The 19,496-nt window shown below is 42.2% G+C and overlaps 1 protein-coding gene across 4 annotated transcripts in view; it reads right to left on the bottom strand.

Moving 5' to 3' along the window:
- The window catches only part of grik4 (glutamate receptor, ionotropic, kainate 4), a 329,869-nt gene that overhangs the window by 17,377 nt on the left and 292,996 nt on the right, over positions 1 to 19,496 (bottom strand). For 3 of the 4 annotated variants that reach the window (XM_034225443.1, XM_034225442.1, XM_034225445.1), the window contains 3 exons: positions 11,997 to 12,104; positions 4,290 to 4,493; positions 1,683 to 1,796 (listed from right to left, as the gene is read on the bottom strand). In XM_034225443.1, the coding sequence (XP_034081334.1) occupies positions 1,683 to 1,796; positions 4,290 to 4,493; positions 11,997 to 12,104 (426 nt within the window). The remainder of the gene's footprint in view (positions 1 to 1,682; positions 1,797 to 4,289; positions 4,494 to 11,996; positions 12,105 to 19,496) is intronic. The other variant, XM_034225444.1, reaches the window with a different exon arrangement.

Raw genomic sequence — 19,496 nt, forward strand, 5'->3', positions numbered from 1 at the left:
TGAGAAAATGCCGAGGGGCAATGGGAGCGTAAAAGGAGTAGGTAATGATTGTGGGATAGATAAATAGTGAGAGAGAGAGAGAGAGAGAGAGAGAGAGAGAGGAGAGAGAGAGAGAGAGAGAGAGAGAGAGAGAGAGAGAGAGAGAGAGAGAGAGAGACAAGGGACACCTCTCTTCCCCTCCCCTCTTATCTTTAACCTTTCTCTTTTCTCTCTATCTTTTCAAAACCTTCATACACCAGCGCATTAACTTAAAAATAACTGATTTCTTCATTTCCACGTACTCAGCGGTTTGGGGTCAACTGGGCCAAGTCTGTGCTAATTTAACTGTGTTACTCTGTGTCTACCCTGAGGGGACATCATATCCATATCAGAGCCCTGCACAGGTCAGAAACTCCAGACATAGCCCCACGAAGTCTGCACGTTTTCAGCCTGACCCCGACCCCGGCCTGAGAGCGACACCAATCACTTCAAAATCTCTCTGACACATGCAAAAACACACAATTTTAATATTTATAACATACATTTAAACAATATATCATACAGTGGCCTACACCTGTGTGTGTGTGTGAGTGACTATGTGTGTGTGTGTGTGTGTGTGTGTGTGTGTGTGTGTGTGTGTGTGTGTGTGTATCAGAGGTGAACATTGGCCAGATGAAAGGAGAAAAGTTACATGAGCCTTAGTAACACCTGAGCCCGGTCTATAAGAAAAATGGTCCAAGCCCGGAACAAATCGACTTAGCGTGTTTGGGTTGCAAACCTCTATTCCAAATCACCTCGCATCCGGCTACCCACCTGCCTGCCCCCCACTTCAGAGGTGATATGCTACCCAGCAGCCCATTTAACACTGCACCTGTTGCGAGCATCGATTGATGTTGGCCAACTGTTGGCGCTCAATTGAGTCCCTCACTGCTACACCTATTAGTGCTGGACTTTGGGAAGGTGAGAGGTTTACAAGAAGCGGAGACAGGAGTAAGGGGGGATGTGAGTAAACGCCCCTATGGGATACTACACGCGTGCCAGATCACCTCAGTGCGGACTGTGGCCCTGTGTCACCTTGGGTTTCGGGGGAGGACTGATGATTTATGGGCCTCTGATTCTGCAAACACTTGCTCATTTCCACCTGTGCTGCTGTTATTCCACTGTTTCCTGCCTGGGCTCGCTCTCTGCAGAGCATGGGTGGTATAACTTGTGTGAATGGGATGGCCAAAGCCAAGCAAAGGGCAAGCAGAAAACAATTGTAAAACTGGTACATTCATCAGGAAGTTCACACAGTAAAACACGCCATATGGTGCTGGCAGGATGGTGGGCCACGGCAACAGAAGGAGGAAATGAGCAAACACAGGAGAAAGGAAAAGTGCTGGACACTATTAAAAAGTTGAGACTACAGGGAAAGGAGTGGAATGCAAGAAAGTGAGACTCAGGGTTGGAGGAGAGGAGGACAGAAGGAAGAGGAGGGTATGGCCGTGAAAACACACAAATACAGGGGAAATGGTGAAGCTGAGAAGAAGTGGTGCAAAGGAGGAGAGTTTGGAGATAGACTTTTCAGTCCAAAAGGGAGAGTGGTTCTTTAGCAGCCATTAGACAAGGCTGACTGGCCGCTGTGATATGCCCACAAGCTGTACGTAGGCCAGTTAGATCGGGTGGAGTTAGTGTCTGTGGGGGGCTGGTAGGAGTTAACTCACCAGGTGGACGCGGTACATAATGCTGATGCCGAGGGTCATGTAGGGCTTGGAAAAGTCGATGACCTTTTCACGCTCTGCCGTGATGGTGAGGCCTGCAACTGCCAGATCAGCTTTCTGAAACACAGAGGGCGAGTAGAATCACATCATGTTTACACTCAGTCAAAAGGCATGCTGGATATAGCCAGGAGGAGGGAACACAAGTTAATGACATAACCAATCATTTGGGCGATTGAAAGGATGACATAGGAAGTGGGCTACTAGATGCTAACTCCCTAATAATGCCCTTTTGTATCCCATAGCCTCTTTGTCTGCCGATACCATTATCTGTTAAGAGGATAATCCAGCATTGACACTGTGTGGGAGTGTGTGTGTGTGAGTGTGTGTGTGTGTGTGTGTATGTGTAGGGCTGAGGGTAACAATTGTGGCTGGCCGAGGGAACACTGTCAAGACAAATCACTTGACAAAGCAATGGCTGGTAAAACACCCAGACAAACACACACAAGTAGAAATGGTCAATGTACACTGAATACTGGATGGCTCCCTGCTAATAATGCGGGCCAGCAAAGTGCAACTGCAAGGGATTTTTCTTCTCCCTGAGGAGCAAAGAGTGAAAGCAGCAACGCATTGCTCTTTGTCTGCTGCAGGAGAACTAAGAGGATTGGGGAGACAGAGAGGAATGGGGAGGATGAGAGTGAGGAGAGAGGAGCTCTGCTGCAGCACTGCAGACGCCACTCAAAATCCACAACACGCTGTTTGTATTTCCAGGAAAGAGAGACAGGGAGTAGGGCATCTAGCTTGAATGAAAAAGTGTTTTGCATTTTGACGTGATGTGAAAATGGATCATTCTTTCCCAAAAATCAACAAGTGCACGTTAAAAACACTCCCAGGAAACATTTAGGGCTCTAATCTCGCTCTGTCTGTGCTTTAATTAGTGTATTACACTTTACAATGTCCACCTTTTTACCATTACCCTAGCCTACACTCCACTCCGAAGCCTAATGTCTCCTGCTGCCCTACCCTCAGCCCGCAGGCTACGACCCTCCATCATCAGCTCTCCCCGGCCCCGCCTCCTCTTTTGTCATTTGAAAGTCTGATCGCCTGCTCCCAGTGCCGGAAGGAAGCAACGCGCAGGGATCGACTATCCAGGCAAATTCAACAAAGAAAGTCACTGATCCTTTGAAAAATGAACAAACGGTCGTAACAGCCACTGAAATATTTATGTGCTGGTAGAATATTAATATTGATTACCAGATTCATCTGCCTGCCTTCCCGCTGTTATGCCTTCTAGTGTAACTGAAAACAAAACATCACACTGTAATACTGGTTGTTTAATGTCGCATCATACCTGTTCTCACTTGCATTCAATCATATCACGCTAATATGGTAAAAAAAAAAGCAAAACAATGAAACTTGTGAATACTAGGGATGAATTAAACATTACCCTCTATGTAGAATTTGACTTTGTGTCTTTGGGGATGCCCCTTCTCTCGAACCGCAGCACTAGTGGATTAAGGAACGAGGACATACTGTACTTAGACTTTGGTCTGAATTCCTTCTGGCATGTCTCACTGTTAGCTCAGGCTTAGTGACACCCGTCAAACTAATTGCCCTCACACAGTGAAATATTGCTCGGTCTGGATGATCCTGGCAGGGACACAGGTACAGTATCTGTTGACCGGAATAACCTAAGGCTGTCCTCTTTTGCTGCTACCGAGTGTACATTTCATATTCTTTCAACCTATCCATTCAATGTACAACCACGGCTGTTCCTTTGTTTTCTTTCACAAGCATTTCACTCTGCTGTCTTTCCCATTCCTTTGAGCCTTTATCCTAACAAGCCAAAGCCTTTCTGTCCCCCTGGGAACATCCCTCCAGATGTCCCATATCCCATGACAAATCCCTCTCAAGCACGTCTTGACTTTGTGTCTGCCCCCCCACCCTGCCACTCCACAGCTCAAGCTCCTGTCAGAGAGGTTGGCTTCGACCATAGTTCTTCTGAAAGTCACCCGTCCACAGGCAACTAACAGGCTTTGACAATAACAAGAGTGGGCACTCCTTGCTTTATATACTTAATTACTTTTCCCTCCATTAGCCCACAGAATTAAGACAGATCACCTCTTAGGATTGGCTCAATTCCTCTCTACTTCATTTCTGTTTTTCTCTTCCTCACCCCAGCCTTCCGTTTCACTTCTCTTCCTCCCCCTCTTCTCCCCTCAGCTCCTTATAACCTTATCTGCCTGTTAACGGCTACATACAGTGTAGCTGGAGGAGGGTAAGACCTCACTCAGACATTTAACAGCAACAATATAGGCCGATTCAGGAGTAAAGTGTGTTATGGTCACTTCAGATGGCTTAAGGAAAGGAGCTGACAGAAAACAAGCCACCAACAAGCTGTGACTGCTTTGGAAAACACAATGTATAAGCTGTAAAGGTCGACTGCTGAATCAAAATGTGTGTATGATAAAAAGGAAAGCTGTTAGCTTTGCAATTTATCAAAGCTGAGCGATATACTTTAGTGTTTTGAGTATGTCAGTGCACAGTGAGAAGTACTTTGGATGTATGATGTGATCAAAACAGGCTGCATTCAGTCTGTGTATGTTTACATACCCGCGAGATTAGCTCTCCCACCATGCCGGTCCACGATCCGTTGGCCCCAGGAACCCCGTACAGTCCGTCCCCCACCAACCGGATTCGATACTTGAACTTGAGAATATCTGCTAGCTCTTTCAGCATGTCCACACAGAAGCCTTCGTAGCGATCATTTCCCTCAAGTTCTTGGTGGTTTGGCCGCAGCATCACATATGGATTCTCCTGAAAAACACACGGTTTGTCACAGTCTAAGACAGTGCATCTCAAACTGACTGTCTACTACTGGTCGAGTGACAAAGTAAGACAGAGCATAGAAAAGACACTGAAAATATATTTCAGTGTCAGGAAACACAACCCAACCCGAACAGCACTAGGTGTCCGGGTTACTTTTCATAAAAAATCCTTTAAGGCTTGTAAAAATAATAAAAATAAACTGTGGAGGAAGTTTCAAGACTGAAAAATGACTCTTGCTTTACAAACTGGGGTTGTCAAGTCTCAAATACATTGACAGAAAGGTTCTCATGAAATACATGACTGAGTTCTATTATGGGACGTGTAGGATTCATGGATTTGTTCGAGATGAGACAGGACATCTTAGACGCCGTTGCTTAAATTCTTTTTTTAAAGCCTCAACATCCTTTGCATTCTAAAAAATGTAGTGTGCATATTTATGTTCAATATGATTGCTTTGCTTTACAGTTAGGAGGTCCTTGTTCACACCCGGTAAGCCTTGACTGTAAACTGAGATTTGTGGATTTGAAGCAGTGCCAGGCTCTAAAATCTGTTATATCTGCAAAAAGTGGATAGGAAACAACAGCAGTTTTCCTCTCACCACACGCTCACACACCTATTTACAACCTGTCTTTTAGAAAAGCAACTCCCTGTTTGGCTGTCTCTTTATTTATGTCTTGTTTTGTCATTTAGTTGATGTTGGGAAAGGATTTAAAGAGCACCGCAGTGATGTATTTTGGAGCCACCTCTATTGTGCTATTTTTCAAATAATGCAACTGTCATACTAGTGCGCACAGGCTCCACTACATCATAAAAAAGACAGCATAATGTACCACTTTGCAGTTGCTCCGTCCCTGCACTCAGCTCATGAATCCAGGTAAAACAAACCTACTTTGGCAACGTGACATTAGATAAAAATGATTAACATCAGTGTTTTCTCATACAGTTTGTGCTCCACATATTTTTTAAGTGAACAAGGCTGAATGAAACTAAAGTTCAGTTCACTTTTTTTCAGTGGATAGAAGTTGTATTGTGTGTTATTTTGAACAACTCAGGTTTATGTGGTTATGCTAAAAATATACTACCTCACAAACCATGCTCTTGTTCAAGAGATAGTCGACTATAGCGGGGAGTGTGTAATTCAACAGAGCCATGTGCGTAAGCCATTTAAAGCACTGTGACAGCTTTCAGGAGTGTTAAGCATACAGAGTAGTGTTGTGGTGTTTTTTCGGAACTGGAAAATAAGTGAATTTGTTTTGTAATCGCCACAGCTGGAAGTATTTATTTGCTTGGTGGCTAGTTGGCTGGCGATTGATTTGCCTCACAGTGAAAGCCAGAACAAATATTTGATCCACAGAAATCGGGAACATTTGAGAAATTGCTGGTGGCACAACTGTTACTGTGACTTGCCCAGTTGTCATGGCAACTGTTTGGTTCCACCTGTAGCTGCGTACTGGAGGAGGGGGGGTCACTTTGTCAGCAGATTGGACGGCTTTGCCTTTTCTTGTCTGCATCACTGGGCAGTAGAACCAACAGCCTCCTGTTCTGCTGCGATAAGACTGAGAATAAAGTCACTTCTGATCGACTTTCTGTCTGGATCTCTACACCAGGAATCGGCATATGGATTCAATTATATCTAACCAGTCTCACAGTTTGATCGAACATACTTGCTTTACAGCTACAATAGCCTAGAGAGTCTTACGGAGAGAGGGGTATACGACACATACAGTATCTTAGGTAATATTCTTTATTCCAAACCCATATCAATTTGATCCCACTAAACTTGATTTAGCGTATTCCTCTGTGCCATTAACCTCAGAGGTGTTGAGCTAACAACAGCTCTTTGGTTAAGGTCCAAAAAAAGCAAAGGCTTTGGTTAGTTGTAATGCAATTCTATGCGCTTCAAATTTCTTCAATACAAAAAAAACACAAGATGTCTCTCTAACATTAAACGATTCACTCTTAACTTCTGTTTGTGCTAAAGACTACAGTGGCAAGCTGTTCGATTTAAAATACAAGATCAAAGTCACTGAAGTTTTCAGCCGCTAAGGACATTTCATAAATGTATCAAATTTTGAAAGTAAATCCCTCCCTCTGTTAATTAATTTCTTGAAACAAACACAATTTGCAACTCTGGTTTTACACGACATCTATACATGCTCATGTTTCAGCATGCATGAGGCACAATATAAATGCACATTTCATCTACAGAAGGTTCTCACAAAGACTAGCAGTCAAACCAGACTGAGTCAGACATTTTCACTCACTTTAAAACAGTAAGTTGCCTGGAGGATATATTATGTATTATTATATTCCATTACAAAAATGCAAAAAACATACCGAAATGGGGTCTTTTTTATAAGTGCCATCCTCTTTGTTCAATTGTTCCCAATGAGGAGCAATATCAAGTGTATACATCTGCGTATTTGATACTCATTTCAAAACCTCTACCAAAAAAATATACAAGCCTTCTGTGGAGTTGAGAACAAAATGATATCAAAATAAATGCATAAACGTTTTAAAAGTTTATACAGGGGTATAAAAGTGCCAACTTCCATGAAAGCAAAATCACATGGAAATTCGAGCTGTTTTCTTTCGCACATCACGGCAAAAGAGAAATAAAGCTTTAAAGGCAAGGCAAGTCTATTTATATAGCACTTTTCAACACAAGGCAATTCAAAGTGCTTTACAAAAAATGAAAGACATTAAGAAAATGGCATTTCAAATCAGTCATTAAAGAAATCCTGACTTTTAAAAAGCAGCCTCTTATTCCCAGGCCAAGAGGTGTCTGTTTGTGGACTGATCACTTTGGAGGATGAAGCATTCTCCTACATATGCACAGTCGAGTACACACACACACACACACACACACACACACACACACACACACACACACACACACACACACACACACACACACACACACACACCACACACACACACACACCACACACACACACACACACACACACGCGCGCACACACACACACACACACACACACACACACACACACACACACACACACACACACACACACACACACACACACACACACACACACACACACACACACAGACACACACAGACACACACCACACACACACACACACACACACACACACACACACACACACACACACAGAGCGGCAGGTGCATCTGTGGCTGCTGCTCCCATTCAACTTCCTGCACCACAGTTTTTCAAACCTCAGCGTGTTCAATATGTCTTCACAGAGCCATCCTCACTCCCCTCAAATGTTTTCTTATCTGTAAAAACTTGTTCTCCAGAGCCCAGTGAACTAGCAGCTGAGATAACATTTTCTCACAGGGTTTGGTACTTTGTGCCACATAAGCTAAATATTAGTTCATTGTTAAAAAGGGCCAGGTTATGTAAATGTTTTATGAATTTCAACAAACTGTGCTTGATGTTAAACAAAATGCAGAAAATATGAATACAGAGAAGTACACACAAACTTCAAGAAACAGGGACAGATCTGGTGTCTGTGTGCAATTCAGGTGCGCATGGCTCAGTGCGGCTGAGCCTCTGCGTCTGCTTTTATCTGTTAGCTTTGTGTGCACTATAATTCTTCCCAATGCATATGTAAGTGGGTAAAAGAGCTCTCAGTGACGCGAGGCAAGTCTGCAGAGAGAATGACCACGAGAACTGCAGTGGACTCAGGCAGAAAGTGTCTCTTACAGCAGGGAATTATGGGCCGTTTCAGGCATTAACAAGAAAAATGGGTCTTGGGTTGGGATTTAAATATTGAGACGGTATGATTCCCTAACAATGGCAGAAAGCTGGCACCAAAGAGAGATGTCCCTGTAGGTAAAGCTCTGCTCCATTTGATTTCTTTTTAGAAACAAGGAATAACAAGCAGTCCTTAATTCTGTGAGCAAGGAGCATTTATAGAATTTAAGAGCATAATTAAATGAGAGATATATTCAAACTCAAGGCTGTTTAAGTATTTGCTAGTGGTGTAATAACCAAATGTATCTAGAGTGAAGCCAGTGAAAAATGAAGGAGAAATCCCTCACTTAAATGTGTGATGATGTGAGTTGTTTATGGACTTGGTAGTTTTCTCACTATCTAGCCTGTGTATTAAAAATGAATGACCTATGATGCACAATAATATTACAATATTTTTCAACATTATTGTTGATTTCAATGTGTGACCAAAGGGAGAAAGGGGTGCATCTGATAATGAGTATTATCATGGGGAAGTGGTGGTGGCTGATGGTGGTCAGTTTTGCAAAGAGAGCTTAAATGTCCAGGTGGAGAATTTTAGAATAAACAAAGGGTTTAACTTGTACAAGTTTGATTCATTTGGGAACAGATGTGCACTGTAGGAGAACCCTACAAAGACAAGCACATATATCTTTGAGGCCTATTCAGTGATACTCTGCTTCAGAGACTTCGTTTTAGGTTGTTCAAGGAGTTTGGATGCTGCTTTTCTTGTTAGCATGTCCAATAGCTAGATCTATAGATGTTCCTGATTCTAGTTTAACCTCAAGATTATACATGTGCCATGCTCCAGGTTCCAACAGGTTGTCTCATTGAGAATCCAGAAGCTCCACTTGAAGATATGAAAACTCATGAAGTCCAGCAGGCACACAGTCCCAATGCAAATCACCTGAGATCTATAGGAATTGGAAAAGATGACAGTTTCTACTGTGTGTCAAGCTACTGTAAATTTGAACGGAGAGAAAACGCAATACCCCACAATATTGCCCCAAGAAAGCAAAGAAAGGTTTTTTTTGTATTAGCTACTGAGGGTATAAAGCCATTATTTCACTAACAGTGCCTGCAACCAACTCAATTTCTGATTACAAATACATGTCTTGAGGTCCTGCAGTGAAGTGATAATCAATCCTGTGACCCCGTGAGCTGTTTTAAAAAAAAAAATTGAAGTGGGAAGATGACGGCCATGTGTAGGTGTAATGAAACTGCCTTGTAATGGCCAGGTGAACATTTCAAAAGAGCACACAAACACACACACTGAACAAACTGAGCACACAGAGGAAGAGAGCATCCATTACGATATAGTGCATTCACACACAAACGCACACAAACACACACAGTCTCCCAGGCCAGTGCCACAGGTAAGGAGTTCCTGTGGAGGCTTTCAGCTGTGGCGTGTCTGCCGCCCACAAGCCAGATAACAGCGGCACGGCAATCACACCATGATGAATGAGCTGTGATAGGCACTGAAAATTGCTCCTTGGTGGCTTCCGAAGTTTGGTCCAGGGACTCTATTTCTCCAGGGTGAAATCAAAGCTCTGTGCTCAGCCAATTCTTTCTTTCACACCCACTTTCTGTTGTGAAAATATTGTCTCATTTGTACTCCCCCTGAACGAAAACATGCACACACACCTCCGTCGTCCCAAAGCTGTGTGAAATGAACCGTTCCATCTGAATCCCAATCAGTCTCAATGAGACCGGAGTTGTTCAGTGGCGGACTATGGCTATATGTCCTTCTTTCTCTCATTCCCACAGCTCCACAGCTGATAAGCCATGCAGCCACTCAGAATAACACATTGGACCAATCTGCTCACAGGCTACTTTGTGTCTTATCGTCTGATTAACAGAGAGGAGGAGGAGCTGAGCAACAGACAGGCTTTGTGTGTATCGAGGGATGAAGAAAGGCATGAAACACGGGCAGAAGAACGGTTTTATCCAGTTCCAACATGAATCTGTTTTTACACCTTTGATGTGATATCAAAGCTACAGTAAAACACACAAACTGAGCTTATAAACAGCATTATATTCTGCTCACAAATGTTTGAAATTACAAACACCTGCTATTCTAATTAAAACAGGTTGCTAATGAATTGATGAGCAATTAATCACTGTTAAGAATTGGATCAGTCAAGAATATATTACCTGTGCCACAACATTTGTGCTTCGCGTGGTGAGTAGCTCGATATGTGTTTCAGTGGCTGGACTCAGAGATCAATGACTCGAGGTCATTCCAACTGAGCTGAAGTTTTTCTTCCAACAAAGTTCATTATACCTGCTTTACAGGATTGTCCGATGTAAAATCTTCAACATTTTGATCAAGGGGGAGTTACAGCCAACAGCGCATGACTCACCAAACACCCTGTTCATATGCTAATGAATACAATTCATGAATAAAATTATATGTGGTGAGAATACAAAAAAAACATGCTAAATGATGAGAACTCTTGGAGAGAGATCAAGATGCAGTGAGAGGCAGCCAGGAGGAGGAGGAGGAGGAGGAGGAGGATACGTCAGTAGGGTTTCTGTCCCAACTTCAAGTGTAGCCTCCCGGAGCAGCCAAACACATTAACGCTATCAAATCTGGTCGGACGAAAACATCATGCAAATGAGTTTCGATTGAGGCATATTGAACCCTTTTTAATTAACAGAATGTTTTGACTGTCCTGTGTGACAAGTGTCATCTGGTTTGTTCTCTAATAAGCCTATACATTTGGCCTTTTCGTAATCAAGAGCATGGGACATTTTGAGTGATAGAATTTTCCCTCTTATTCAAATTGTGAAGTAAAAACTTCTTTGCAGCAATGTTGAGCCAATCATGAAATGAGGGAAACTGGATTCGCCTGTCAATACACTGATATTTATTGAGAATTCGTACGGCCGGAGAGATCACAGTATACTACAGTTCTCATGTAAGATACCAGCCAACTCTGAAGACAAAAGCGCCAAGAACACATCTACAGTATATGTAAGAAGAGGAGGGCCCTAAAACACGCGGGTTTTCCTTTAATGCATGCCAGATGTCGAGACAAAGACTCGTTGCATTGCAAACCCACATGAGCCAAGCTTCTCCCCCCACAAGACATCAGATGACCTCTTGACCTGTGTCTTCCTGAGAAGCTATGGATCACATTACAGGCAGGAATACACTTTAACCATTAAACAGATTTCCGAGGACAAGTCACTAAACTCTATATACTTTAACAAAACTAAAATATTCCTTTACACAAATAATGTTTATTTAATTTGTTTAAATGTCAGCTGCTTATATCAAGCCTTCAATGAGCAAAATATAACTTATAATTAATATATTATATTATTATTATTAATATTATATTCGTTAACAGGATTCATAGATAACTGATAGTTAACACGGCTGGTAATTAAGGACATTTATTAAGAACTGCATCCCTCGTCACAGGTAGCAGAGTGAGGGTAGTGAGAACTAGCACTCACAGGATCTATATTTACAACAAAGGCTGAGAATGGCTGACATGGTGAATTATTAGCTCCTGCTGATGCACTGTGATGTACCATCATCTGAAGTACTCAGGGCAAAAACAATCGCACAGCAGCAGTTCCTCTGATCCCAAGAGGACTGAGTTTGGATCAGAAAATACAAAATGGGTTTTTGATATGGTAATTGTCTGTCAACCACAGAATGTCAGCCACATGGAGATCAGATGAGGAGTTGAGCCGATTACAATGATACACAACCCTGTTGATGTGTGAGTATCAGCGTGCATAGAGTAGTACTCACTAATATTGTCGTGATGGTAAGAGTAGTGTTGAAGAGTGTGTCCGTCACGTTGATTGATGGAAGCTTTCTCTCCATGGACAGTCCACCTTCAGAGTGCCACAGGCCAATCTGTGAAAAGGACACACACACACACACACACACACACACACACACACACACACACACACACACACACACACACACACACACACACACACACACACACACACACACACACACACACACACACACACACACACACACACACACACACACACACACACACACACACACACACACACACACACACACACACACACACACACACACACACACACACACACACACGTCACTAAGTCCATCAGTTGGAAAAGGCCAATATAAACATCCTGTTTTTAATTGCCTCTTTCCTTAAAGGACAATAAGTGTGACCTTCGTTGAAGAAAATGCAAGAGAGGGAGAAAGCAGTGGACAAATCACAGTGTTTTGAGAAAAGGTGACAGCGAGAGTAAGGCAGTAGGAGAAAAATAAGACAACCTTTGTGTGGCTCCTTGAGGAGAAAACACAGGGCATGTGTTCAATCAGAGGCAACAGAATGCATTCATTAACCCAATTACCAGTAAATCCTGTGGCACAGAGCCACATTCTCATTTTCATTACAGCTCAAGAGGGGATTCACACCTCCACCTCACATGGTGTCTTTCCTCCCATCCCCTATCAATCTGTCTCTGCCTTCATCGGTTTTCATTCATTTATTTGTGTGACCCAAGTTTGTCAAACAACATGACGACAGACATGATCATTTTGTAACTCTATACTTATGCCTCTTGCTACTGTCAAATACACATTTCTCTTAATAACCTCCATCTTACCATAATGTCCTTGACAAAAGAAAAATCTTGGCGATTTGTATTTTCTTACCTTGAAGGATTTACACGGTTCCTCTAATGGTTGGAACAATTCTGCAACCTTGAAGCTTATTAAAAACTGTGCAAGCACTGGATAAACTGAAAAAATTCAAAGTTGTTTTTCCTGCCAGGAGAGCGTTGACTTTCCCTGTGATAACCAATTGACCCGTGATGATGGGCATGAGCGTTTTATTATTCTCACTCAATACATCTATGCTTGTGATTATATGGTAGGGAGTATGTGACCCTTCACAACATCACAACGTGTGCAGAACTACCAGCAAAACAATTTGGCTTTCCTTATCATGGTGGCTTCACAAGCTATCATTTCATTTATGTGGCTGGCGCCGAAACAGGCAATTTCAGTGTCAATATCAAGCAGAACAGTTGCTCTGTGTTGGCACAGAAGATAACCTCAGATAAATCAGTTAGTTTGCAAAACTAATCTCCTGTAGGATTGGATATACTGTATGAGGTGTATTCTAACAACTTGAGGTCAGGTATTTTAGTTTGAAATCACAGTCTGTCTTTTAATATGCAAACAAACTAGGAAAAAGGCAGCAATTTTAAGTCTTTTATAAAAAAATAACCTGTGTGAAACATAATGGTGACAATTTCAAAACACATTCAAACTCTGTTACCTACCTCATTATGTAAACATTGCCACCTCTGTCTGGAGAGAAATAATATTCCTTATCTCAATAATCAACCTCCCTCCATTATTAATATTACAGTGTATGTACGAGGAATAAATGAGAGAATATGGCATTTCCTTTAGCCTTGATACATTGTTGATGTGAAGCTATCTACAGTATGTCAATGAAATGAGTTCTCGACTACATGCTGGAAAACCTTTGGGAGTATTCATGTTTGGAAACCAGAAGATGAACAGTTGGATGATCAGTGATTGAAGTCTGAAATGAAAAAAATAAAAACTACAGTAAACAAAGCTCTCATTTCTTGGTCATAGTTTGCTTCAAGGGATTACGGCCCATTCATCATGATCAGTGCCTGCATTTGGAAGCTGTTTAACCACTCTCTCTAGCTCTGATCATAAATTATGATGTGAGGTACAAAAAAAAAGAAAAAGGAAGAGAGAGTTCCCGGAATCAAAGATTTCCTTTGAGAGTACATGATCAAAAGATCTCTCCCATTCTCAGGTTTACTTGTTGGGAGAAAAGGCACCTTGATAAATAGCACAAATAGACTATAGCTACCCAAACCTCTTGAACAACACACTATACACTCCTCTGATGACGGCCTCAAGAAACAGAGAGGTAGAACATGTGAGCGTATATGGTGGCACGACCAAAAAGGAACTTGGGAAATATGGAGTTCAGCAATCAGCGTACATAATCAGTTGTCAGAGCCGGTGGGGGGTGGGCTACTTCTGGGCTCAGCAGGTGTCAGCAGAGGGCTGAGCATGGGGGTGACTGAGAGGTTAATGGGATGGGGTGGCACCACGACTCCTGCCCAGGAACAGGAGGTGAGAGAGATGTGGGAGCTGTGAGCAGGAAGAAGAAGAAGCATATGCTGGCGGGGGAGGAACTAGCTCTGGTGGCCCTGTTGCAACCTGAGCTTTGAGGGGGAGAGAATAGAGCTGTACTATCTGTGAGTCACTCCGACTAACAGGCAGGAAGATCTGCTAATATAAGCAGGGAAGCAAACCCACCGTTACATTCATCATTTAGACTGAAAACCTTATACGGTAACTATTTAGTAATAATTCTGTAGGTTGTGCAAATTACAGAAAAGTGAATGGATCGCTAACCATTGCATTCATCTTGGTGAAGGAACACCACTGAACCATTGCATGATATCTCATTATACTCGCAGCACAACCCAAACATCGATTAGACTCATAAGATTCAACAGAGAGAGAAGATGCTGCACATTGCCACATATATATACAAAATAATATATTTATCTACTTGATGTTTCTCATTTCAGTGTCATTATTTGGGTATTTACACTGCAATTACAATCAATAACCACAGTGCAATACAAGCAGGGAGTCTAGGAAACAAATTCAGACAAAGTTCAGACTGTTGACGAGTACTGTGCACTATTTATTGTACTGAGGAGCAGGCTGGCAGGAAGAAGAATCACAAATAATAAGCGAGAGCGGAATAGGAGCAGAGCAAAAGGAAAAGACTGAGAGAAATAGAAATATGCAGGCGAATGTCAATCTTGTACTGAGTAGGTGCGGTGAGGCTGACGAACGGAATGAAAATCAATGAGAAAGTATGGGGAGCAGCCAGCTAGGGAGCCAGAACATCAGGCGGAGAGAACAAGGGAAGTAGACAGCATCTGAGAGTCAGAAGACAGACAGAGAGGTGGAGAGAGAGTTTATGCGAGTGAAAAATAAAGAGCAACAGCGAGAGAGCAAGGTAGAAGAGAGAGACCGACAGGGAAAGTGTCAACAAGTGCAACGACGTTCCCATGGAGGGATTACCCAGGGTTCATTCCGCAACCTGGAATTACAGCACGGGGAAAGATTAGGGAGGCTGCTCATTGAAGCGTCAGGATTGGCTGATTTTCCTGTCAGAAAAATGCCGTATCCAATAGGGTGTGGCGAGACAGTGTTGTGACAGAGCCATCCATCACATATGAGAGAAGCAATAGCTACCATTATCAAGCAAAATGTCAAACAGCCCACTTACACGTGACCCGGGCCAAAGCATTCAGGTGTCACAGCGCTGCAATGAGTCTGACTGAGGATGGAAATGTGTGTGTGTGTGTGTGTGTGTGTGTGTGTTTACTGTCTGTTAGCGGATGTGTGAATTGCTTAGGCAAAATAACCTTGCGGGCCTCTGAGAATGGACTTTTATTGCTCTTATAGCTACGTTATGCCACCTCAGCTTGATGAAAATATGCTGAAGTAGATGCAGTTTCTACCCATCAGCGAACATTACCACTTGTTGAATCAGCAGCTATCTCCCGCTTAAAATGTATATTTAGAGCTAACCCACTCACAATGATCGCATTGTTCAAATGACGAGCAAAGACATTGTATAAGTGTGTTAGTGTCTAACTGTTATGTGTGTTTTCTCAATGGAATAGAGAGGGAGATAAATAGCTTTTTTTTAACCAAAACTCTCTCTGGTGTGACTCATCAGCTGGAATGAGAATAATCAGGGTGGTGCTTTAGGCAAACTTCATGGGGTGAGACAGACAGAGGTGGTGGTGTAGGTGGTCGACACTGCCCTACAGTAAAGATAGTTTCAGGGAAAATAATATAATTGAAACTCAAGTCCCAATTGAAGAAAAATAGGCAGATTTGTGGTATTTTCTCTTATACCTCGCAGCGAGTATTGAAAAAGTTGACGACTTTTAAAAACTCTTTTATCAAACTCTAAACTGTGATTTGCGCTGTAATTGTTGTTAAACCTAACACACAGATCCACACAAACGGCATATTTTCAGCACACTCATTATTTGGCATTATGGAACTAGTTGTTCAGTCCTAGTAATGAGACTAACTCTAGGATGAAAAGAAAGTCTTTCGTCTGTCAGAGCAGATCTTCAAAGCAGCGCTGCATGTTCTCCAAGTGCTGCATCCCTAGTGAAGCAGTCAGCAAACAATGGATGTCCTTCCAGCCACAGTCCCTGCTCAGTCTATGTACCCCCACATTACTGACTGTCCAAATGTACTCATCTCTAGCGACCGTGTTACTGCAGACATACTCTTAACACTCGGGGAAAGAACAAGACCTTTAGGGATGTGTTCGCTTATTAACTTAGTCTAATCCTAATCTTCATTATCCAAACTGAAAGTCTAATGACAGAGGGTGTCTGGACAGACTGTAAATCCCCTTGAGGCAAAAAACCCAACTGGACAAAATGAAAACTAACATCTGAACTTAGTCTTCGGTGCGATAGTTATTACCGGGACAAATTACTCTGCAGTAACAGTCAGGTAATTATCACCTCAAGCTATAAGTGACAGTGATGGAAACCAATGGGTTGGACACATATTTTCAGGCGAGATGATATGCTATACTGTATTCAAACAATTATTACAATAAATTCATATAATATTAAAGGTCCCATAACATGGCCATTTCTACTGATCATAATTCTATTGTTTAGGTACTAATAGATTTACATTGTTCAATTTTCCAAACTCACATGGGTTTCTCATACAGCATCTCTGTATAGTATGTGGTTTCACTCTCTGTCCTAAACGGCTTGCTGGAGCTCCTGTCCCCCCCTCCCTATGAGTCAGTGTGCTCTGATTGGTCAGCTCGCCCACTCTGTTCTGATGAGTCCACCACCGTTACAGCGGAACATCAGTGATTATATGTTACAATGGCAGACGTAAGTAGCGGCTCCGCAGATTGGTCCATTTGGACCAATTGGTCCATTGGGTCGTCGTTAGGTCACTTGGTTCCCGGAAGAAAAAAATGGATAAAGAAAAATCTCCAATGAGGCGTTCTGAGGCAGCATAGACACATATTTTCTGTGTTAAGAGTTTTACTCGCTACAGGGTGTACTTTGAGGGTTTGTGACTCTGCAGACCGTTTACATGCATAAAAAGCTACATAACACACAAGGGGACGGGTAATAACCGGAAAAGCATGACATGGGACCTTTAAATAATATGCCTGATAGATGGAGTGAACTACACTTTCTTGACAGAGTTATGGAAGGGTGCATTATAAGGATGATATCACTGTGGTCCTTCTGGTGAGGGGGGCCATGAGTGAGTTTAACTAAAGGAAAAATGTTTGCTTGACAAGAGCATTGTATTTACTTATTTGCTATATAATGTTGCTTTATTATCTTGTAAATACTTTTTAATTTATGTGATATTTTGTTACTATTACTCCCCTGCATACTTGAGGCAACCTAACGTAAAATCCTGTTCAGCGTGCACTGTAGATCAAAGTCTTGGCACTTGTGAAGTTATAAAACAATAATTATAAAACGATGATGACAATGTTTGTGATATGAAACGGGAATCCTTTAAAGAATCTAACAAGGCTGCTGAGAGAACAAAGTGTGAACCTGTCTATACCCAGAAGAGAGAACAAATAAAAACAATGCCTATACGATTTAATGCATCTATGGATCCTCTGTAGCTACACCATAACGAGAGTCTTGGTAGGATTTCAAGGGTGCACTGTGTAGACTGATAAAAACAGATACACAGAGGCATATTCACAGGCACACAGGCACAGAGGTCCTCACGCACACTCACATTCATTTGCATATACATGCATATAACACACACGCGCACACAAACTCGTACACCAAGCCAAGCAAACCATACACAGTCTCACCCAGCCTTGAAATCCGTTAAGACTGGGGGATCTTGCAAAACAGCTCATCCATTCTGCTTTTGATCTATTCCCCATCTCCAGCCTGCAAAGTGCAAACTGAGAAAAACAAAGGAGGAATGGGGACTGCTGTATGTCTCTGAGAGACCAAACAAAGGAGAGAACGAGAGACACACACAGAGATGCCGGTGTGTGTAGACTTGTGATGTGAGTCTCTTATTCAAAAAATGCAATATGCATTTCAATATGCAGTTGCAGATTCAGCACAGGGAAGAAAAGTTGAGTCAGATTGAGGAGGATTCAGTTCGATTGCCATTATTTCTTATCTGATCTCATGCAAAGTTATTGCTTAATAAATATGTTTCGCTTGGACTGGCGCCACAACAAGTGTGTGACACACACCCACACTTCCTTTAATACATGTAGTGATGTGTTTTGTTTAGCTCAGGACAGAGAAGCATTGGCATCAAAGCCTGTCTTTAAACCAGCTTAAGATGTATTTCTCCAAGGTTTTGAGGGAATCTCGGTCAAGATGCAAGAACAAAAGTGAAATGCAGAGGGGTGTTGGGGAAGATATGTCAAAAGACGACTAATAAGTCTTGTGAGCAAGGCTAGCCAGCTTTTCCCCAGTCCAACACATTTAAATCAACAGCCGTATCGTGCAGCTCACACAGTCTTCACCCCTGTTACATCCCTACTGGAAGTGACTGCGTGTTTGTGTGAGTCTCAGGGGGGAAAAGCACCAAGTCAGATGGTATTATCGCATACAGTATTTGCATCGACATGATTTTTCAGTATCAAAAGATCATCTTAGGGGAGAAATTCTTATAATACTTCAAAATCAATACATTAATGTATGACTTGCAATTGGTATCTATTCTCATTGGAGAAAATTAAATGAAAATATAATGAGAAGAAATCTAATAAAAGCGACTTGAGTCAGAAGAGTTGTTTCTTCTCATAATTCATAGCCTTTCTGACCTCCAGGGCTGTCGGCAGCACTAAGGACATTTAACTCATAAAAGAGACAGCTCTGTGTGCAATAAACTGGAGGAGACCAAGCCGCTCATAAACTGATCCGCTGTTTTGCAACTGAGCATTACTGACATTAGAAAGAGGGCATGTAACTGTAATGTAATGCAACATTTTCAGAATACTTTTTCTATACAAGGTTTACATGGTGATATGATAAAAAAAACAGTATCAAATGAGTGTACGCTGAACGGGGAGCATCACTAACACCAAAGAGATGAAAGCAACTTTAAAGACGGAGCTACCCTAGGGAGGCAGAACATAAAAAAACGAGGCGAGAACGCAAAAGGTTGCTCGGG

Source organism: Gymnodraco acuticeps, unplaced genomic scaffold (assembly GCF_902827175.1).
Source record: "Gymnodraco acuticeps unplaced genomic scaffold, fGymAcu1.1, whole genome shotgun sequence".
NCBI classification, from domain to species: Eukaryota; Metazoa; Chordata; class Actinopteri; order Perciformes; family Bathydraconidae; genus Gymnodraco; species Gymnodraco acuticeps.